The 24,497-nt window shown below is 35.8% G+C and overlaps 1 protein-coding gene across 2 annotated transcripts in view; it reads right to left on the minus strand.

Annotated features, from left to right (window-relative positions):
• The window catches only part of LOC121382235 (calcium/calmodulin-dependent protein kinase type IV-like), a 43,891-nt gene extending 20,328 nt beyond the window's left edge, over positions 1–23,563 (minus strand). Inside the window, exons 1-10 of one of the 2 annotated variants that reach the window (XM_041511773.1) lie at positions 23,306–23,563; positions 15,483–15,561; positions 12,336–12,398; positions 10,498–10,653; positions 8,233–8,271; positions 7,558–7,609; positions 5,072–5,146; positions 2,743–2,818; positions 2,289–2,406; positions 1,041–1,199 (exon numbers count right to left, since the gene is read on the minus strand). In XM_041511773.1, the coding sequence (XP_041367707.1) occupies positions 1,041–1,199; positions 2,289–2,406; positions 2,743–2,818; positions 5,072–5,146; positions 7,558–7,609; positions 8,233–8,271; positions 10,498–10,653; positions 12,336–12,398; positions 15,483–15,561; positions 23,306–23,400 (912 nt within the window). In that variant the 5' untranslated portion in view covers positions 23,401–23,563. Of the gene's footprint in view, positions 1–214; positions 1,200–2,288; positions 2,407–2,742; positions 2,819–5,071; positions 5,147–7,557; positions 7,610–8,232; positions 8,272–10,497; positions 10,654–12,335; positions 12,399–15,482; positions 15,562–23,305 lie in introns of those variants that run through there. The other variant, XM_041511764.1, reaches the window with a different exon arrangement.
• Between the last annotated feature and the right edge of the window lie 934 nt (positions 23,564–24,497).

Here is a 24,497-nt window from a genome sequence, read left to right on the forward strand (position 1 = left end):
ACCACTCTCGCAATTTGCAGAGGCCTGTACACATATAACTTCAGCTCAATATTTTAAGGGATTGTGAAAAAACAAATGTTCAGAAAACTATACGTGAGACAGACAGACAGAAGGACGGACAGACAGACAGACAGACGGATGGACGGACAGACGGACGAAGACAAAAGCTATAGCCCCCTCAGTCTGGACCAAAAAGGGACAAATAAATAACATCAAGTTGTTGTGTTCTATATTTTTTTTTATCAAATTGTAGATGCAATACGAAATAAAATGAGTTCTATGCACGACATGCAAGGTTATAAAAAGTAATATTTCTATTGTGTATTAAAAAATTAATAAATTAACAAATTAATAAATGCATAATTAAATGGCGACATCGCCACATAAAATCAGTCTGGTATTATTATCATAAAATACTGAAAACAAATATCTAGAATCTAAAAATAATAAAATTATAATTATATGTCTATCTATTCAGCACCACAGACTCTTATAAAAATGGAATTTTATAAATTGTTGCAAGAGAAATTTACTTAATAATTTGTTACCTATCTATGCCTATTTTGAAAAATATTTTTACTGTAGGCAAAATACTCAACTACTGTAATTTTGAGCCTGCCTACCACAATTTTAAACCATTATCTTTTGCAACCAATAAGCACAACAAAAAACTATCCCTTCAACATATGGCAATAAATTTTATCCAGTGGCCAAAAAAACCACGGAGTATATTACTCATTTACAAATAACAAAACTAAAAAAAATCCCAGAAAAAATTCTATATCCTTAAGTTACCCGTGTTAGTCCTTGGATTGGTAATCATATAGTTAATTAAGACAGCACTTAAATTACTAGCGTTCATCCTTGGAAAATTGTGGCCAAGGTGAAACTTTTGTGACCCATTGAGTGTCCGGTACTCTCCAGGGCCTTTGCACTGGTATTAGGTGATGTTCCTTGATTACAGAGGAATGATCAGCAATGTGCAGGATGTGTTTTTCTGCATATGCAATCTTTGGAATGTCCGGGACTCTATCTACTACCTTAAGCTTTCTCTTGGCGTTGAATTCTTTGATCTTTTCATAGGTGCTTTCCAGGTGGTCGCTGCTCGCAGCCTTGCCCTTCACCCACGGATGCTGCAGGGCCGACTTGGCCGTGATCCGCTTCTTTGGGTCCAGTGTCAGCAACCTTTTAACCAGATCCTGTGAAAGAAAACAAAATTATTGAAACTACATGTACAATTCACTGTGTGATTCAAGCTACAAATTCAATTGTTAATCAAGCTACAATATGTTTCTATAGAAAAAGAAAAAATTGTTTTAAAATGTCCTCAACACATTTTCAATTAGCAGCAAGGGTTCTTTTATATAAGCTAGGATAGTACACAACACAGCCTTTGTAACACCAGTTGTGGAGCACTGGCTGGAATAAGAAACAGTCAGGGATCTATCAGGGATCTAACAGGGATCTATCCAAGGCTGACTGTGCATCAAGTGAGGGCTTTACCGTCCTGTGTTACTATAATATTATAATTCAATCAGTAACCTAAGCTACAGTTCAATGTCTTATTCAAGCCGCAAATCAAAAGATGACCCAAGGATTTTTTTATTGTATGGATGGATGGAATTGTTTAACATGCACATTCAGAGCAAGCTGTTGTAGCGCACGCCTGTTCTGGGTATAGGTGCCAGGACAGGAAAGGTGTGGGGTGGGTAGGAGGGGGGATCGCCTGCACTGGCAGGTGCAAGGGAACACCAGCAGTCCGACCGTAGCTGGTAACAGGCGGAGGATGGTATGGTGCTATGGAATTTGGAATGTCCCGTAGGATTAAGCCAAAGAGAATGGGTGCAATTTTTTTTATGAAGGAATTTAGGTGCAATTTTTAACAGTCGATCTAAATGCAAAGGTAGGGAGCTACGTATAGGTTTAGAATTTAGTAGGCCGAGAGTAGCTCCTTAATTGGTCCTATGTGGTGCTGACATGTCTCCCTACATTGCCCATAGGGGGCCCTTAAAAGGGCCTGAACTGTTCAGCTCATTTTTTTATTGGTAGCAAGGGATCTTTTATATGCATCATCCTACAGACAAGATAACACATACCACGGCCTTTGATATACCAGTTGCAGTGCATTGGCTGCAACGAGAAATAGCCCAATGGGCCCACTGATGGGGATCGATCCAAGACCAACTGTGCATTACACGAGCAATTTACCAATGGTTAGCTAGTTCATCCTAAATCCACTCTTGCAGCTTGCTCACTAACACACACACAGCTTAAACACTAACAGATACCTTGGCATTCTTGGAGATATCGTCCCAGTAGATTTCATCAAATGTATATTTTCCCTTGATAACGTTCTTATACATTTCCCTATCGTCCTCCGCTGAAAATGGTTCATACCCACAGAGTCTGAAAAAAACACACACCAATACAATCTTAATCACTTAGCTACAATTATACAGTTTTATTACAATAAAACATTAACTGTCATATAAAGGTAACATTTTATTACATCATGGGATGCATTACAAAATGTTACACAAGTTTTTCAGATTTCACATTATATATAATTGTTAAAATGAGCCCCTCACTCTTACAACCCTTCTATATACCTCCTCTACTCTAAAAGATTCGTAAACATTGACTTTGGAATTTAGTACCAATATAAATATAGAATACATTCCAAGTCTTTCCTGTTTTAATCATGGAAATACAGGCACAAATATCACACTATGAAATACTTACAATATATATGCTATTACTCCAATGCTCCAAAGATCTACTGACTTGTCGTACTTTTTCCCCAGTAACACTTCTGGTGCTGTAAAATATAAAAACCATTAAATTACAACATTAATACAGGTAAGTGTTAACGGAAACTATAGACACAGCCATCTTTTTTAAGAATAGCCCAGTGGTAAAGCATCTGCTTGATGTGTGGTCAGTTTGGGATCGATCCCCGTCGGTGGGCCCACTGGGCTATTTTTCATTCCAGCCAGTGCACTGCGATTGGTATATCAAAGGCTGTGGTATGTGCTATCCTGTCTGTGGAATAGTGCATATATAAAAGATCCCTTAATGTAGCGGGTTTCCTCTCTAAGACAATATGTCAAAATTACCAAATGTTTGTCATCCAATAGCCGATGATTAATAAATCAAGGTGATCTAGTAGTGTTGCTAAAAAAAAAACACTTTTTTAACTTTTGTAAGACTCAGGTTGACTATATGTATAAGACCGGCCTTGGTGGCGTCGTGGTTAGGCCATCGGTCTACAGGCTGGTAGGTACTGGGTTCGGATCCCAGTCGAGGCATGGAATTTTTAATCCAGATACCGACTCCAAACCTTGAGTGAGTGCTCCGCAAGGCTCAATGGGTAGGTGTAAACCACTTGCACCGACCAGTGATCCATAACTGGTTCAACAAAGGCCATGGTTTGTGCTATCCTTCCTGTGGGAAGTGCAAATAAAAGATCCCTTGCTGCCTGTCATAAAAGAGTAGCCTATGTGGCGACAGCGGGTTTCCTCTAAAAAACAATGTCAGAATGACCATATGTTTGACGTCCAACAGCCGATGATAAGATAAAATATCAATGTGCTCTAGTGGTGTCGTTAAATAAAACAAACTTTACTTTACTTTATATGTATAAGCTAAAGTTTGTTTTGTTTAACAATATCACTAGAGCACATTGGGCTATTTCTTGTTCCAACCAATGCTCCACAACTGGTGTAACAAAGGCTATGGTATGTATTATCTTGTCTGTGGGATGGAGCATATAAAAGATCCCTTATTAATTATAAAGAGTATCTCATGGAATTATGACATTGGATATCCTCTCTCACTATCTGTGTAAAAAACAATTTATATGAGAAAAAAAAAAAATTGCATATACCATAAATGATTTATGCACTTTCTTTCTTCAAAGGGCTTGAGCATGTAAAATTTTAGAATCTGGAATGAAATATCTAATGATGATGCACATATATAATTTGTATGGTGTTGTCATGCCGTTAAAGTTTTAGATTCTGTTAGTCTTGAGTGTAGATTAAAAGTTGTATAAACACAGGGCCTGGTTTTATATTTGTAATATAGTCTACTGAACTAACCACAATATCCTACTGAACTGGACTAACCACAATATCCGGGAGTGCCGCACAGTGTGTAACACAATATATAGTCTACTGGACTAACCACAATATCCGGGAGTGCCGCACACAGTGTGTAATATAGTCTACTGGACTAACCACAATATCCGGGAGTGCCTCACACAGTGTGTACTACAGTCTACTGAACTAACCACAATATCTGGGAGTGCCGCACACAGTGAGTACTACAGTCTACTGAACTAACCACAATATCCGGGAGTGCCACACACAGTGTGTACTATAGTCTACTGAACTAACCACACTATCCGGGAGTGCCACACACAGTGTGTACTATAGTCTACTGAACTAACCACAATATCTGTGAATGCCACACACAGTGTGCACTACAGTCTACTGAACTAACCACAATATCCGGGAGTGCCACACACAGTGTGTAATATAATCTACTGAACTAACACAATATCTGGGAGTGCCACACACAGTGTGCACTACAGTCTACTGAACTAACCACAATATCTGGGAGTGCCACACACAGTGTGCACTAGTCTACTGAACTAACCACAATATCTGGGAGTGCCACACACAGTGTGTACTACAATCTACTGAACTAATCACAATATCTGGGAGTGCCACACACAGTGTGCACTAGTCTACTGAACTAACCACAATATCTGGGAGTGCCACACACAGTGTGTACTACAATCTACTGAACTAACCACAATATCTGGGAGTGCCACACAGTGTGCACTAGTCTACTGAACTAACCACAATATCTGGGAGTGCCACACACAGTGTGCACTACAGTTTACTGAACTAACCACAATATCTGGGAGTGCCACACACAGTGTGTACTACAATCTACTGAACTAACCACAATATCTGGGAGTGCCACACAGTGTGCACTAGTCTACTGAACTAACCACAATATCTGGGAGTGCCACACAGTGTGTACTATAGTCTACTGAACTAACCACAATAGCCGGGAGTGCCACACACAGTGTGAAGTTGTACTTCAGGACCCATCATCTTCGACAAACCAAAGTCAGCTGCAAGTCAAAACAACATTAAATTAATGTAAATGTCGCAACAATCAAATTTGTATAAAATCACACAGCTACATGCATGTAGTAAAACAATTTATAACTCTTAATACATATTACATGGAGATAAATTCATTACAAAAATTATAAACAATTCTTATAATTACAAACACAACATATATACTAGTCATTTCATTCATTTGAACTCATTTCCATGCTTATATCCAATTAAGGTTCAAGCACGCTGTCCTGGCACACATATCAGCAATCTGGGCTGTCTGTCCAGGACACTGAATTAGTGATTAGTGAGAGAGAAGTCAGTGTAGTGGTCTTACACCTACCCATTGAGTCGTTAAAATCACTCTGGGTCGGAGCCGGTACCGGGCTGTGAACTCGGTACCTACCAGCCGTATGTCCGATAGCTTAACCATGACACCACCAAGGCTGGTCATACTAGTCAGAAATACATGTAAATCAACTTCTTTTCTCCTAGTCATGGCCTATTTTTAACTTAATTTACTGCTTCTTATCGAAGGGTAACATTAATTTATTAGTGATGCCATCCAATCAGAATAAAGTTCATTGCATTAACAGCAAAAGGTTAGTAATTATACAATGTATATAGAAATCAAGCAAAAACAAATCCACAGGGAACAGTTTGTTTTTAAAATTTGATCAGTGACGGTTGCTTTAAGTTTGAACATTTATTAAGGGGCGTTCTCATTATGCGATTAGTCGCACACACTTGTCACATGTGATTTGACGTAGCGACTCTAATCATATGTGAATAAGAATAATGTCATTCCGATTTAGATGTTCTCACACTACGATTCGATCGTATGCGACAATTCTGTGCGACTAATTGGATAAGAACTGAAACGTGTATAGCCGTTCACGATGCAATACTAAACAAAATGTTCCCTGCTCTAGAATGAAAACACCAACTAAATTTAATAATTAATCTAAACGTTAATTCTCTGAAACAGAGCTAAATGCAAAATTTAGTGCAGATCACAACGCAAAACAATGCTGTCATCCTGTCTTAAAAATTAATGTCTGCGTCTTGCCTTCCAAAAGTTTTATTGCATATGAGATACAAAAATCTTATGTTCACAATTTAAGGAATTAGCAGGATTGTAGCTAGTAGGCACAATGGAGAAGTACTAAAAACACCCAGAAATTTTCAAGATCATAAATTTAGTTTTTCACTAAATATCTTTTTAAGTAATTAAAAATTTAAACCGTCTTCCTATATACCCTTACAGAAGACACTTTTCTAAATTTCCTTCGTATACCACTCAAACAAGCATTCTGAAGATACTGCTAAAGCAAAAAGAAAGAAGTGTTTTATTTAACGACGCACTCAACACATTTTATTTACGGTTATATGGCGTCAGACATATGGTTAAGGACCACACAGATTTTTTTAGAGGAAACCCGCTGTCGCCACATAGGCTACTCTTTTACGACAGGCAGCAAGGGATCTTTTATTTGCGCTTCCCACAGGCAGGATAGCACAAACCATGGCCTTTGTTGAACCAGTTATGGATCACTGGTCGGTGCAAGTGGTTTACACCTACCCATTGAGCCTTGCGGAGCACTCACTCAGGGTTTGGAGTCAGTATCTGGATTAAAAATTCCATGCCTCGACTGGGATCCGAACCCAGTACCTACCAGCCTGTAGACCGATGGCCTGCCATGACGCCACCGAGGCCGGTTTACTGCTAAAGCAATGCATGTCCTCTACCAGACCCAACAATTTTTCAACATCTCAAGGTATTCTAAAAAAAACATCCGGAAAACTCTATGTGGGACAGACAGATGGACGGAGATAAAACCTATAGTCACCTCAGAGAAAAAAGCCATTAGCTGGCCTCAGATTACAGTTATCTTCCCATTTGGTTGTCCAAAATCCGGAAATTTGACCGCGCAAGTAGTCTGCTGTTTGACTGTGATTATTTCATGGCAGACAGCTATGAAGTGGCAACTGTTTGACTGAAGTGACAGGGGATAGCATGTAGTTTGTAAACATGTGTAACTTGCTGACATTGAAGACTTGTTTGTGGTAATTCCGGCCCATGCAAAAGTAGTGCTTTTTGTGTAAAATGGGTGTACTCTGGCCTGGTTTAGAGGGTGTGTCTGTTTAAACCAATATGCTGGGAGAAAGAGCTGGACAACAGGGGTTGTCCTTTTCAGGGTATGTGTCCCCCATGCAGGCAAAGGTACATACAAAACTTCACGGGCCTGCTGATATTAATAAAAATGTTATAGCCACTAAGGCTATATAGAAACATATAGCGAAATTAATTGTGGTCTGAGGCCAACTATAAGGTCCTGATTAGATGTCCATAAAAAGAGTGAAAATTAATGGGAGACAACTCATCCACAAAACCCTCATAAATGCACGTAAAACTTACCAACTTTCAAGTTAGATTCATCCGACAGGTTTTCATACAATAAATTTTCTGGCTGCAAAATAATATTGTACGTATTATTGAAGAAAAGTAACTATTTTACATGAATACAATCATTACAGCTACATAGCATAACATACAAACATCTATTAGCTTGGATTACAAACAAAATATTCTACCTTTAATAAATAGGTGCTATATTCTACTTTGACATGGCAAACTGTATTTGCTTTACTTATATGGGGTGGGGCATAGCCCAGTGGAAAAGCATTCGCCTGATGCGCCATCAGTTTTGGATCGATCCCCATCAGTGGGTGCATCAGACTATTTCTTGTTCCAGTCAATGTACCACAACTGGTATATCAAAGGCCATGGTATGTGCTATTCTGTCTGTGGGATGGTTCATATAAAAGACCCCGTGCTACTAATGGAAAAATGTACCGGATTACTTCTCTAAGACTACATGTCAGAATGCTACCAAATGTTTGACATCCAATAGCCGATGATTAATGAATCAATGTGCTCTAGTGGTGCCATTAAACAAGAATTTATTTTTAACTTTGTAGCTGTTAGGCAGTGCATTTGGTTATTACAACCTTTTTTAATTGTTAATTTATTAGGTCATATGTCAAAGTTGAAATATTACAATATTTCGTTAATTCACATAAAATAACTAACCTTCAAATCTCTATGCACAACATCGTTGTCATGGAGATACTGAAAAAAATACAATCAATATACCCAGTTATGTACCATGTTGATTCATAAATAAGATACTTGTACAATTTAAAACATATAATTATAAAATTTTAATATCTTATAAATGGAACTCTAATACGAATTAATTATAATGTAAACAAAAAATTAATGGAATCCAAGTTTATTGAAAATATAATTCTTACACATCTGTTGGTAAGAACGTCATCTGTTATTTGTGATGACACATACTGTTAACACATGTATGTGTGATAACAATTTAAAGACATACTACTGGCTGCTCGAATGAAAGAAAAAGCATGATCGAAATTGATCACTCTGTGACCTGAAATCGACTTGTTTGTGACGCAAAAATTAACTACAAGCACTTGGGCCATAAAGAGGTTTTAGTAGTTGTAAAAGGCATTTAAATTTATTTTAAAACTGTTTTTTGAGAATATGTAAGAAATAGAATACTACATTCGTTTGAAAACATATTTAATTTGCTTTCGCTCATTAGATAAGTTTTAAAACAACAATGGTATTTAATGGCCACTCATGTAAAGTTTAGTTTCTTCAATGATATTCATAATAATTGGGTTCTTCTTTTCAATGCTGTACAATATATGAAATGTAGATATATGTTGAAATGCAGGGTGATATATCATGACAACAAATACACTGCTATGATATGATATGACAACACCGGGCCTCGGTGGTGTCTTAGTTAAGCCATATCAGACATAAGGCTGGTAGGTACTGGGTTCGCAGCTAGCTGGTACCTACTCCCAGCCAGAGCGAGTTTTAACAACTCAATGGGCAGGTGTAAGACCACTACACCCTCTTCTCTCTCACTAACCACTGACAACTAACTCACTGTCCCGTACAGATAGCTGAGGTGTGTGCCTGTAACGGGGAGTAAATATTTGTAATTAGTTTATTTTAATATTTGCTGTATATGTATTTTATTTCATTTTTCTACGTTACGATATTCTGTTGAGAATATCATATTTCGTTTGGACAACGCCCTAGCTTGTTATTAGCCAATAGCCAGTGATATGGTTTTATTATATCACGTGATGGTTCATGTAACATCCGTGCAATATTCACATACACACACACTACCATAAGATTTTGATTAAGAAGGGTCTGTTGGTCTTTTTCCGATTCATCGTCATTGAATACAGCACAGGTTTGAATAATATGCATGTATCGGTGGTTTTAATTTGGCACATTATTATAAATTGTATAAATATATTTGGTAAACTGTAACTAATAATGAGTAAATGAACATGTATTAAAGTAATTTAGAAAGTTTCATTTTAATCACATAACTAACGTAGAAATGAGTAAAAGGTATTTAATTAAAACTAGTTATTTTAATAATAGTTAAATATAACATCTCATTATAATTACAACTGAAGTAAAGTATTATTCTGTATTGGTACAATAGCTTATAAGTGTTATTTATTTATTTATTTATTTATAGGTTATCTCTATGAGACTCATCGCTCACAGCGAAGGTGTGTAGTTGTTTTATTGTTTAAATCAAGTGTGGTGCATGTGTTGCACGAGCGTAATGGCCTGCACTCAGGTTACTTGCAGCGATTTCTATTATATTGTCTGTTTTGGAAATATGTGTTTATAATGCATATTATTTTGTGAATGATTGAATATGCATTGTATTTCTACATATCTTAATTTATTATTTATAGTCTTGATTATATTTTTATATGCTTTTAAAATTGAAGTATGGTGAAAATGTGAATGTATTAATGAACGAATATAAGTATAAATAACAATGCTGTAAATGTAATATTCGTGATTACTAATGTATTAGTCGTGTGTATTATTTCTGTATAACTTCTGGTTCTGCCTGGGAATAAATCCCTGAACCTTGACCCCGCCTTGTTGTTTTCTTTCCAACGACGTGTTACAATGGAGCACTTTATACCTACACTACTACATGCCCAGGACAGCGTGCTTGAACCTTAACTGGATATAAGCACTAAAATAAATTAAAATGAAATGAAATGATATGATATGACAACAGTTAGTATGTGATATACAGCTGTGACATGATCACTGGCCAAACACAGACATTTTAACCAGGTGTGATTACACCTAATTCTACTATACATAGTCACTCACGGCGACAGCTGTAAGCATGTGATTTACAGCTGTGACATGATCAGTCGTTACAACAAAGTTTGATTACACCTAATTCTACTATACACAGTCACTCACGGCAACTGCTGTAAGCATGTGATTTACAGCTTGAGCTGCATCTTTTTCCGAGTAGACTCCTCTGTCGACAATTCTGTCAAATAGCTCTCCACCCGTGACCAGTTCAAGCACTAGAGCAATGTCTTTAGGCGTCTCAAAGATTTCCTTCAGTCGAATCTATAATACAGATGGTCATTTCGCTTTTAAAATTAAATCATAAATAATAATAATAAGTCCATTATATGATAATATTCTAAAATATGATAAAGTACTGACAGAAAGGAATAACAAAACACTAAGTTTTGTGGACCACATTTCAGTCACTAATACTGTAATGTTTGTATAAAGTACAAAAATGGGGATTTTGCTTGCCGCCACTCTTTTCTGTTATATAGGGTTAGTATGATCCCTTATTTATTGTCCAAATATTCATGTCATTGTTATCAAAAGGTCCATATTAGCAAAATTTAAACAAAGTGTTGTAGACAGTTAACTTACATTGGTTAAAGGGACATTCGCTGCACTTTTTAAGATGTCATCGACTAACAGAGACTTTTTAACGATTGTAATTACATATCAAATATATTTTTCTGCATAAAATATCAGTGGCTGTATATTATTAAACATATTTCTGATCATTCTAATATTTGTACTAGGTTAAATTTCATCTTATTTCCTAAAAAAATTCTGTCTGGACAAAATGTAAGTAAAATCTAACAAAAAATAAAGGTAGGAGAGCAATTTTTGGTAGTTTTTAACATTTTGGTTCGGACAGTAAAAATTATTTTTTTGTACATACGAAATTATTTGAAGATAAAATCCATTATGTGCTTCTTACCAATATTAAGATGGCCAGAAATACATTGAATATACAGACACTAATATTCTAAACAAGAAAATATATTTAATATGTAAGTTTAAACATAGAAATATTTTATTAGTCGAAAACATCTTACAATGCAGCAAAATCAGGAATGTCTCTTTAAAGGAACAATCAGGTCAAATATGGTCCTTATGTGTTGGAAAGATGCATACCTGGACAAGTGGTCCATCAATACATACTGAAACTTTAAGAAATGAAAAATGACAATTTTAGAATTAATTGAAAAAACAGGATTATTCCTGCTGACTGGAGGCAGCCATATCATGTCATTTTGGTCGATCCCACCTAGTTCAGCTTGGAAGAAATTGACGTCACCTTCTGTATTGTGTACCCTACTCCTGCAGGCATAGACTAATCAAGCACAGTAATTTAAGGCAAGGCATTTTAAATTGCTCTGATCATTTTCCTGTCCTGGACAAAGGAGCCGGCATTGGCCAATACCTGCACCCATGATAAAATGTGCACATACCGCCCTCAGTGTCGTCGTGGTTAAGCCATTGGACTACAGGCTGGTAAATACAGGGTTCGCAGCCCGGTACCGGCCCCAACCCAGAGCGAGTTCTTAAGGGCTCAATGGGTAGGTGTATGGCCACTACACCCTCTTCTCTCTCACTAACCACTAACCAACTAACAACTAACCCACTGTCCTGGACAGACAGCCCAGATAGCTGAGCTGTGTGCCCGGGACAGCGTGCTTGAACCTTAATTGGATATAAGCACAAAAATAAGTTGAAATGAAATGAAATTTTAAAATGTGCACATTAAGCCCTATGATCTGACCTAACCTGACCTGCTCTGGTCAACCTGATTTGTAGAACAAATGACCAGTTAATTTAGTTACAAAGATTTTGGTAATGTATGTGCTAGATAATAAGAGTTAGAAGATATTCCTAGCTGTGAAATATGCTCCTAGGTTATTAGAGACTAGCTGCTTGTGGCATTAATAGAAAGCATTATTAATAGAAATACAACTTACAACATTGGGATGTGACAGTTTGAGCAAGATTCCAATTTCAGTTCTCACAACCTTTTTGTCCACCTGAAAAACACAGAAATAATATAAATACCAGTGTGCAATTTTATGGAGAATCTGAGAGCCAGAGACTCGCAAAAATCATATAGGACTCTCTAGCTTTGCTAGCAAACGAGTCTGCATGCTCATAAAAATCATATAGGACTCTCTAGCTTTGCTAGCAAACGAGTCTGCATGCTCATAAAAATCATATAGGACTCTCTAGCTTTGCTAGCAAACGAGTCTGCATGCTCATAAAAATCATATAGGACTCTCTAGCTTTGCTAGCAAACGAGTCTGCATGCTCATAAAAATCATATAGGACTCTCTAGCTTTGCTAGCAAACGAGTCTGCATGCTCATAAAAATCATATAGGACTCTCTAGCTTTGCTAGCAAACGAGTCTGCATGGCTCATAAAAATCATATAGGACTCTCTAGCTTTGCTAGCAAACGAGTCTGCATGCTCATAAAAATCATATAGGACTCTCTAGCTTTGCTAGCAAACGAGTCTGCATGCTCATAAAAATCATATAGGACTCTCTAGCTTTGCTAGCAAACGAGTCTGCATGCTCATAAAAATCATATAGGACTCTCTAGCTTTGCTAGCAAACGAGTCTGCATGCTCATAAAAATCATATAGGACTCTCTAGCTTTGCTAGCAAACGAGTCTGCATGCTCATAAAAATCATATAGGACTCTCTAGCTTTGCTAGCAAACGAGTCTGCATGCTCATAAAAATCATATAGGACTCTCTAGCTTTGCTAGCAAACGAGTCTGCATGCTCATAAAAATTGTTTGTAAAAATTACATTGATTCTTTGAAATGACACGGTCAACATATATATATCAAAAACCTGGGAAACCACAGTCTTGAATAGCGATCTTTTCCATGCTTTCATGCAAAACATTGAGTGTATCTTCTGTTCTACTGGAGACGCACGGCAGGGCTCGTTGGGTTGGTGTCGGGCTCTAAAGAGTTGCAAACAGGGAGACCTTATGACACTCTTCTTTTTTTTAACCAAAATCGCACACTGAATACCATTATTACTTCAACTAAAAGTTTACAACACAATCTTTGTGACATAAACACACTGTTGGCAAAGTATGTTATTGTAGTCAAACCTGTACCAGCAGTCACCTATAATATTCAGCAGTCACCTGTGGCCACTTTTTCCTCCACCAAATGATTTTTAATGTACATGCAATAAATGGACACCTGTCTAACGCGATCAGAAGCCAACTAAATTGGATCCAAATTTGCTGAAGTACCTGTATTAAGTGGCCACAGTAAATGTTTACTGTTCTATAGAAGAGCTATTTAAAAAAAAAGCAAAAAAAAAAAAAGCAACAAAGTGCAGCAAATAAGCAATTTTCACACCTTCTCGGATATTAGTACCCATTTAGTCCCGACATCTCTAGTGTACCGGCTTCGGTGGCGTCGTGGTTAGGCCATCGGTCTACAGGCTGGTAGATACTGGGTTCGGATCCCAGTTGAGATGTGGGGTTTTTAATCCAGATACCGACTTCAAACCCTGAGTGAGTACTCCGCAAGGCTCAATAGGTAGGTGTAAACCACTTGCACTGACCAGTGATCCATAAATGGTTCAACAAAGGCCATGGTTTGTGCTATCCTGCCTGTGGGAAGTGCAAATAAAAGATCCCTTCCTGCTAATCGGAAAGAGTAGCCCATGAAGTGGCGACAGCAGGTTTCCTCTCAAAATCTGTGTGGTCCTTAACCATATGTCTGATGCCATATAACCATAAATAAAATGTGTTGAGTGCGTCGTTAAATACAACATGTCTTTCTTTCTTTCTCTACTGTATGAAATGCATCTAACTGCCTCTGGGTAGGCCAAATTTGACATTTGTAGATTCATCTACTTTGAGAAATGGAAATTAAATGGAAAAAGAAATCAAACTAGTGAGACAATAAATTTATAACGGTCAAGTTATATATATACATTCCAGTTACATTTCATTATTTCCTAAGAGATCACGCCACCAGACATGAAAAGGTCAACACATCCGAGAATGGCACATGAAGAATTCTATTGTGCATGGGGATGGCATTTATCTCAGTCGGTTGGGAGCTCGCTGGAGGTGCTTGCATCGCAGGATTGAATCAACTCAGTGGATCCATTCAACTGATTGGGTTTTTTTCTTGTTCCAACCAGTGCACCACAATTGGTCAAAGGCCATGGTATGTGCTTTCCTGTCTGTGGGAAAGTGCATATAAAAGATCCTGCATTAGGAAAAATGTAGGGGGGTTCCACTGATGACTACAATTACCAAATGTTTGACATGCAATAGACGATGATTAATTAATCAATTTGTTCTAGTGGTGTCGTTAAACAAAACAACTTTCTTCTTCTTCAATTAATTGTGTGTGTGTGTGTGAGGGACATTCTTATTACTATTAAGATAATTATTTTTATCATATAATATCTTATATTTTCAGTGCAATCAAAGTATGTAATATTTTTCAGATCACATACTTTAAGAATTTGATAACTTTGCAAATTAGATGTAAATTAGTCGAGGTCTCGGCACTAGGTGTATTGACATTTAACATTTGACACTCCATGATTGACGTATGCATTCATAGTCATCAAATAAAAACATTTCAATGGCAATTTGACACTGAAAGCTGTTCAGCATTCAGAAAACAAAAAACATTAGGCACAACTTTATTTTGATGTAAGGACATCCAAAATGACGTCATTCGAGTTTGACGTCATTTCCATTCAAAAATACACTGCGCCACATATTCTTAAGTTATTTGAATATCTAGTAATGGCGGAATGGAATTAAAGTTGCGTGTACAGTTTACAAAAACACGTTGTATTAAGCTTGAGCTTATATGATAAAGAGATTATTACCCTTGTGTATTTCGGTATCGTCAAATATCATATATTAGGAATAAAAATAATGTATTATGCTCACCAGAGGCTCGCATAATACAATTTTTATTCCTAATATATGATATTGACGATACCGAAAAACACTGGTAATAACCTCTATTTACTTTCAAAGAAAAAAAGCATTATTTTGAGTTTCATAAGATTAAATTATTAATAACAGACTTATTAATAACAGACTGTTACAACTTACTGTTTTGTTGATGATTTTTACAGCCCATGGTTTCTCTGTCCCTCTTTCTTCGCACTTGTACACACATGATGTAGCACCTCTGAAAATATCACAGGATGGGTGAATGATTTACCCAATACTACCCCAAAAAGGGCCAATATTTAACCAATACTACCCAATTCTTACCTAATACTACAAAACAGTTAACCCAATTACTATCACAAGAGGACACCCTAACCTAGATATTAGCTCTATGTGTTGTTTGTGTTGTATCTTATACAACACATAAAACAATTTAATGAGAGAAGAAAGTAAAATACTTATTATCCACATTTTATTATTTCATTAGATACATGTATTAGATTAAGCCTGCAAGACTTGTTATTTTATCAGCTTAAGAAATGGTGTCATTTTTTTTTTTTGTAAGCATGTTTTTTTTTAAACACCAAAACACAGGGTTTTATTTCTAAAATTTGACACCCATGGCTCTGACATTGGGAATTTTAGCGTCATTTTATCAAAAATTGGGAATTTTCAGTTTCATTTCAAAAAGATCTTATTAAGCCAAGTTAGAATTAAAAAGGTAATGCTATATATATATGTATATGCATGTACTTGTGTTTAGTCAAATAAATATATCTATGGTGCATTACAAAACGTTATTAGGGAGGGAAGGTTTGTCAAGTGAATGAGATTTACATTCAGATTGGGAATTTTTTTACTCCAAAATTGGGAATAAAAAATGACATAGCCTCTGTAGAATGTTGGGGAATGGTGCCCATTATCGAAGTCTAGAAACATAGGCGATAAAACCCTGAAAAATTCAACAAACATATGTATACATGTATGTACAAAGGAGGACAAAATGACCCAATTATAGGTGTGAAATTACTTGGGAACAGGAATAAGGCTGAAACAACCGTTACCCATTAAAGGGAAATAACTCAATGGATATTGAAACTATTGAACTAATATAGGTCTATAATGTAAATATTTGGTAGTACAACATGGTATTAAGTAAGTTTTGGCAGTACTGAATAGTACTCTGTACATATTGTGTAGTATTTGTGTACGTATTGGGTACCTATTTGGTAGGACTGGATAAATATTGGTAAACATTGGGAAAGTAATGGATTGTAGTGGATAAATCATTGTCGCACCGCCAGAAAACTTAGATGCCAGTAAGAAAACAAATGCACAAACACAAATATCAGCCTGTAGGTGGGATTCAAATATTTTCATTATACATGTCTGTATAGTTCATACACAGAAATAAATGACTGATTGATATACATGACATGAGGTCAAGAATATTGCAGGGTTGCTGTCAGAGGATAAAACGGGTATGCAGGGCAGTATACTCAAATGTTTTGGCAGATTTTATTTTTTAACTTAACTTTTTGACAAAATTAGTTACTCTTATCATTACTGTAAGATTTTGTTAACCCTAACCTTAACCCGTTTTCTTTTGGGGGCGGGGGGGGGGGGGGGGGGGGGGTCCCCATACCCCCTGTTAACTGTGGTTGCATTCAAGTCCATAGCGCCATACCCAAAAGTTTCTTTCCTTCCGGCAGAAACGCTGTAATGCTATATCTGTAAATGTCTAGGGACCGTCTAATTATACACCTGCCAATCAGGAACCACAGGTACAGGCCATGGAAAGAAAAGACCAAGTAACCAAGAAAACACTCCAATTATTATTTCAGTACGTGGGTTAATTTATGTACAAAACATAATACAGTTATTTCAACACTTTGACAACGGTGGTTTATTTTGTACTGAAAAATAATACATACTTGCTGCTGGCTTATTGGGATGGATATTATTACAGAACATTGAGATGCATCCGTAAATAAATCAGGTATGTTTTGTTTCTTCGTTAGGTATTACGTAACCACCAACTCGCCAGAAGGCGTCTTCACTGCATGCGATGGTAAAAATGGCTACGCCCGTTATATATAATAGCCGTCACATTTAACCGTTTTATTAATTAACTATATGATTATACTTGTTGATATTAAGCAATAATGTGCATTATATATCGTTGACTATGCATACCAGGCCAAATGCCTTAATTGTCCCTTCCTTTAATATTTTCAATTGAAATTTAAGAAACTTATATATTTATGAGTGCATTACTTACATTTTGCAGTTTAAAGGCAATTACCACTTATTATTTTAGGGAGTTTTGCGATTCCATAATTACAGCATGGACATTTTGGTATATAATTTTAACCACAAGCTTTTCTACATGGCCAAATATCATATACTGTGATATAAAGTGATGATCCTTTTTATGTCCATTTCAGTTTGTTTACATGATATGCTGTTTTGTGGGAAATATTGCAGCTGCAATGTCTTTACCCAGGAATGCAGAAATGGAAAATATTTCACTAGCCCTTCGGACCAGAACCAACTAAAATTTACTAGCCCGACAGAATTTCTACTAGTCCACCAGCCTATAGAAAATATACTTTTGTTTAGCAATATTATAATATCACTGGAGTAGAAAGAGAGCCCCCACTTTTCTTGATATATGTGTGTGTGTGTGTGTGTGCATATGCATGTGTGTGCCCCCCTCCCCCCACACATTTTGGCACCTTCCTACGCCACTATGTATATATATTTAATGACAAAAACATTAAGGACACTTAGTAAGTTATCAACATCAAGTGGCAAATGAACAAAATCAGACCCCAAACCTTGATTGACAAATCAATACATGTTGAAATATTCTGATCAAGACTACGTTATTCACATTTCTTTCATATAGATTTACAAAATTCAAGTGACATTCCACAAGTATTTAACAGAAGAATCTATTAAAAACACACCAGCAACTACTTCATCAAGATTAACCTTGAGTGCAAGCAGTGTTCAGAACGTCACCATGCGTCTCTGCTGAAATTGTCTGTCAGCGTAATTGGCTGCAAGAATCCGCTCAGTAAAAAAAAAAAAAAAAATGGGACTTTTTTCCTTTAATTCAAAGTGAAGATTGTTTCAAAGTAAGTATTTCTTGATCTCCATGAGCTCGAAATAGATCACAATATACGATTAGAGTGGGAAAACGTGATGGTAGTCGCTATTTTGACCGCAATTCCATTCCGAGCAAAATTCCTCAGAACCATTCAGATCTGCTAACGGCTTAATGCCTCGGGAGGAGTAACCTCGCATTGTGCTTGCACTCAGTTAATCTTGATGAACTAGAATAAAACCAGTTTCGTCATACAATGTTTGATGAGAGGTACCTTTAATTGCACCACAAACTGTATTGTCCGATTAATATTCTTTAAATGTGATTGTCAACATTTGATATTTAAAAACTGCAAGAGGTACCTTTCGAAAATATGTTTTGTTCTCCAAGCAGTATCACACTTGCATTTAATAACACATTAAGTGTAGCATGGGACCCTCGTGAGTCGAGATACTTAATAATTGCAGCAGTATATTTTAAAACTGCTTTGTAATTTTATTATAATTATTAGTCGAAGAAAATTTTTAATTGTTACTTGAACCAACATTGCAGAAAAATCTACATATTTGATGCAATCAAAAGTACATACATGCTTACAATCAGTCTACCTCCGCTCATTAAACAAAAAAAAACATACCTCTATTGAGTCATGTTGTTTACTATTTTCAGGTATAGAAGCTAAAAACGTCATACGAACAAAGTATATATCTGCAATTTGCTTGGTTGAATTTATGTCTTGAAGAAATCAATAAAAAGGAAATGTTTTATGAATTTTTTTATTGATTTAGCAGTCAGCAGGTTGCTGCATTTTGTTTAAAATATTGCTTGTAAGATAAGGTAGGATAAACTTGTTTTTTGTTTTTTAAATAGCTTTGGTTATTTCTAATTGTATTTTTTATCTAAATATTTTTTATTATTTATTCAAATATAATACTCACTATACATATTGTAGTAATAGCCATATGTTTAATGCAAAACTGTATTGATCTACATCTTAGTTTACATTTTCAAATTGTAGTGCCCTTATTTGCTTGCATGCAATAACGATCGACGTGTGACCTCACATTTTTACAGACGTTACTCACTAATATGTAAAAATAAACATGCACATGCAGACGACACTTCGATATATATTTTGGGAATGATCGCCATAAATTACGAAAATTGCAAATATTTTAATTGGCATACGGGTCATGTGATTTTGACCTATTTTGGTTCCTGTGTACAAAAAAGAATTTTTAAGGTAAACTGTAGCAAATATTAGGATGTACTTAAAATTTCTTAGCTATTTGACTGTCTACACATCTTACTGTGAGACTTGGAACGTAAATAAACGGTAGGTGGTGTATTACTTTAAAAAGGGGGTAAACTCCCAAATGGCACGACTTAAAGGGACATTCCTGAGTTTACTGCATTGTAAGATATTTCCGACTAATAAAATACTTCTACGATTAAAATTACATGATAAATATATTTTCTTGTTTAGAATATCAGTGTCTTTATATTCAATATGTTTCTAGTCATCTCAATATTTGTAAGAAACCCAAACTGGATTTTGTCTTCAAATAATTTCGTATGTAAAAAAAAATTATTTTTACTGTCCGAACCAAAATATTAAAAACTACCAAAAATTGCTCTCCTACCTTTATTTTTTGTTAGATTTTACTTACATTTTGTCCAGACAGAAATCTAGGAAAAACCATTGCAATGACACAGATTCCACATATTAGATGATAACCATGTCACCAATATCGACTTCGCTGAGATCGCATAGGGCAAAAAGCATGTAATTTTGTGCTGGCTGCCATTTTGACTTTTTATGGAATATTCTTCAAGAGGGGTGAAAGGATATGACTTAATCTAGCAACGTCATAACATGTTATGATATAAAAGTCAGTCTAATTAAAATTATCTCCACTATTACATGTGGATCTAACAGCAGCCAGTTGGAGCTCATGTCCACCAATCAAAACCTTACTTGCAGAATCATGCCAGTGATTTGAAAATAATCTGAAAATATTCCGAATTATCCTGTGCATATACGACATGTTTTGTGTGAATTACAAATGCCTTATTTAGACCAGTAGAACTAATTTTAATCATATTGTAGACTACTATGTCCAGGTAACATTTCGTCTGTAAATAATAATTTAAATATTGACCAATCACACTTCGCCTTTTATAACGTTATTTGGGAGCATACAAATTCTAAAAATATCGGGCGAGTCTATTTTAGTGGCCGCAGTACAGCGAACCATATCAATACGTATGGGACTGGTTATTAGGCTTCAATTTTACATTACAAATTATTTATTTATTAAAAAATAATAATAATAAAATAAATCAGTCTTCAGTTTTATATTACAAATTATTTATTTTATAAAATAAAACATGTTTTAAGGTATTCGTAATTCACACGAAACATGTCATATACCCTCCAGATAATTCGGAATGTTTTCAAATTATTTTCAAATCACTGGCATGATTCTGCAAGTAAGGTTTTGATTGGTGGACATGAGCTCCAACTGGCTGCTGTTAGATCCACATGTAATAGTGGAGCTAATTTTAATTAGATTGTATAAAAGTAAACGTGATGATGTCATATTAATTTTTTTTAATATTTTTTGTTTGTTTAAATATACCACTAAAGATTATTGATTTTATATTAATTATGTCACATACTTTGGAGGCTTTCACCCCTCTTGAAGAGTATTCCACAAAAACCCAAAATGGCAGATGGCAGAAAACTGCATGTATTTTGCCCTATGCTATCTCAGCAAAGTCGATACTGGCGACATCGTTACAGTCTCATATGTGGAATCTGTGTCACGGTAATGGTTTTTTCACAACTTGTGTGTGGACAAAATTTGGGGGAAATGTAACGGTAATTAAAGGTAGGAGAGTATTTTTTTGTAGTGTTAACATTTTGGTTCAGACCGTAGGAAATAAAATGAAATTTAACCTATTGTCTGAACCAAATTGTTAACAACTACGAAAAATTACTCTCCTACCTTTAATTGCCGTTAGATTTCCTCCAAAGTCTGTCCAGACAGAAATCTTGAAAAAACCATTACAATGACACAGATTCTACATACCAGATGATAACTATGTCACCCATATCGACTTCGCTGAGAGTGCATAGGGCAAAAAGCATGTAATTTTGAGCCAGCTGCCATTTTATGGAATATTCTTCAAGAGGGGTGAAAGGATAGGACTTAATCCAACAACGTCATAACATGTTATGATATAAAAGCAAACGTGATGACGTCATATTATTATTTTTTTATTATTTTATTATTATTATTTTTTTAATGATACCACTAGAGATCATTGATTTCATATTAATTGTGTCACATATTTTGGAGGCTTTCACCCCTCTTGAAGAGCATTCCATAAAAAAGCAACATGGCAGACGGCAGAAAACTGCGTGTATTTTTCCCTATGCAATCTCAGCAAAGATGATATCGGCGACATCATTGCAGTCTCGTGTGGGGAATCTGTATATTTGTAGTGGCTTTTTTGCGATTTGTGTCTGTACAAACTTTGGAGGAAATCTAACGGCAATTAAAGCTGCACACCCTAGTTCCATCCAGAAAAAATTAATTATAATTTGGTTAATCTACAAACCTGTAACACACTTAGATCACGTTTTTATCAAATGGAGTGAAAAAGCAGGTTTTATATCGATAAATACCATGGGAATCCCCATGTCCCAATTGCTTGAAATAATTTTGAAAGTTAGTATTCTGATGTCACCGGTAGATGTCGCTCGAAGCACAACAATGCCTACGTCACGACAAATTTCACAGACTTGGGGTGCGTTCGTTTCACCTCTCCTGGACATGTTCCAACTGTTCTGTCCTGGTTGTATCCCCTCTCCAGATATCGTAAGACTTTGCAAAATTATTGGTTTTAAGGGTTTCTAACGTTTTGTATTGAGACACTTACTTGTCGGAACTTTATTGTTACTGAAAATGTTCACGAACTGTGAAGAAAAATCTCACAAATGAACAACAACAAATCGGATGTTGATTGCGCGAACCGAACCAAAATAATAACGGTCACGTGATATACCAAAGTGTGTGACATTGAAATGGAAATATCCCCTCTAAAAATAGATTGGACCTCGCTTGCTTAACGGTTTTTTCTCGACAGCACGTCTTGTGAAAAAAATGCAAAAAATGCATTTCGTGGTTTTACAAACATCAGGATTACCAAAAAGCACTTCAGGTGAATGGAAATGTGTATTCTAAATAATAAAATGTAAGTAAAGTGCAATTTTATTTGTGAAAAATGGGGTTTAATAGCGAAAAACAACGCCGTAATGGTTAACAAAGCCGTATCAAGGGTGTGTCCCTTTAAAGGTAGGAGAGTAATTTTTTGTAGTTGTTAACAATTTGGTTAGGACAATAGCACAAATATTAGAACGATCAGATTTAATATACAGCCACTAAATTAATATTTTATGCAGAAAAATATATTTGATATGTAATTACAATCATTAAAAAGTCTCTGTTAGTCCATAACATCTTAAAAATTGCAGCAAACTCAGGAATGTCCCTTTAATAGAGACAACGACTCAATAGAGTGAGAGTATAACGTTTTTCTTTCCTTTTTTTTCATCAGGTCAGGTCATAAGGTTTAACGTGCACACTCAGAGCAAGCTGCTGCAGCGCATGCCTACCATGGGCGCAGGTGTCAGCCCAAGCCGGCTCCTCCGTCCAGGACAGGAAAAGTTTTTTCAATGTCCGACTCAGACTATAATATATAGTCAAAAGAGTTAATGACACGATTATTTTTCTACTTCGGTAATACATCAGAGCATAATACTTCTTGGCACCTGTCCTGCAAGCTTCTCTCAATTACTTACCTGCCCAACTCTGTTCCTAACAAAAATCGGTCTTCCAGAGGAACATCTTTAATGCTTTCTGCTATCCAGTAGTCCTGCTGATTTTCCGTTGGCATTTTGGGGGAATGTTTGAAATGCAAAATAAAAACACGCAAAAGCAACACCTTCGTTGCTAACTACTGCTCTGTAACTATCATTCGGAAAAGCTCGGGCATGTTCGTTCGCGGATATAGAATGTTCGGAATGGAGCACGACAACGGTCGAGATTCTCCGAATGTAGAATATATTGTTGCATAATATCCAAAACTATGTATTATTTTTTTCAAGTGAAATCATTTTATGTACAGATTATATATTGAATTACATTTCCAGATTATATATTGAATTACATGTACATCCAAATACATCAGTTTGTACTATTTATACATTTATATAGAATTCATTCAGGGTTGTCAATAGGATATAACACGTAAATTCACAAATTGAATATAAATAGGCTTCTTTATTAGCATAAATTATCCATATTAACAACCCTGCTGCTGGTATTTTCATGGATATACGATGAAGAAGTTCTGTATTTATCCGTGTCACAAAGGGTGGGTTTTTTTTGTTTTTGTTTTTTTGTTTTTTAGAAAACCACTGTTTATCCCAAGTAGCAACGCATTACAATTTTGACATTCTTGAGTAAATTATGCAAAGATAATATGTGGGATCAATTAATTTGTAGTTATTTATCACAAATACATGTCAAAAACAGCGAAAATATGGCAGCTGCAACTTTAAGAATACACCTTTAATTAAGGGTTCTTTCACAAATTACGAAATGTCTTATTCTTTCTTTCTTTTTTTCTCTTTTTAAAAAAAAATATTTTTCTCCGATATGTGTTGGCTAGCACTGAGTTCACTAGTCTACCCCACCACCCTCCAAAATTACGAAACGCTTGTCAGAATCCCTCCCTTTAATGGCTGTTAATACGCCTGTGACTTAACTTTACTAAAAGGTTATTTCAGCAGAAAACATTTAAAGTTAACGTGTTTTTGCTGTTGTTGTTGTTGTTGGTTGTTGTTGCTGCTGTGTGTGTGTGTGGTTAATGTTATTGCATTGTACTAGTAAGGGAATAAATAGCATACAGTGTATGTTAATATCCATTAATTGATTATTACATCATATATAGGTCTCCCAGTTTACAAAGTGAAGGTACGCCCATTAAAG

This window comes from Gigantopelta aegis, chromosome 2 (assembly GCF_016097555.1).
Source record: "Gigantopelta aegis isolate Gae_Host chromosome 2, Gae_host_genome, whole genome shotgun sequence".
In the NCBI taxonomy this organism is placed as follows: domain Eukaryota; kingdom Metazoa; phylum Mollusca; class Gastropoda; order Neomphalida; family Peltospiridae; genus Gigantopelta; species Gigantopelta aegis.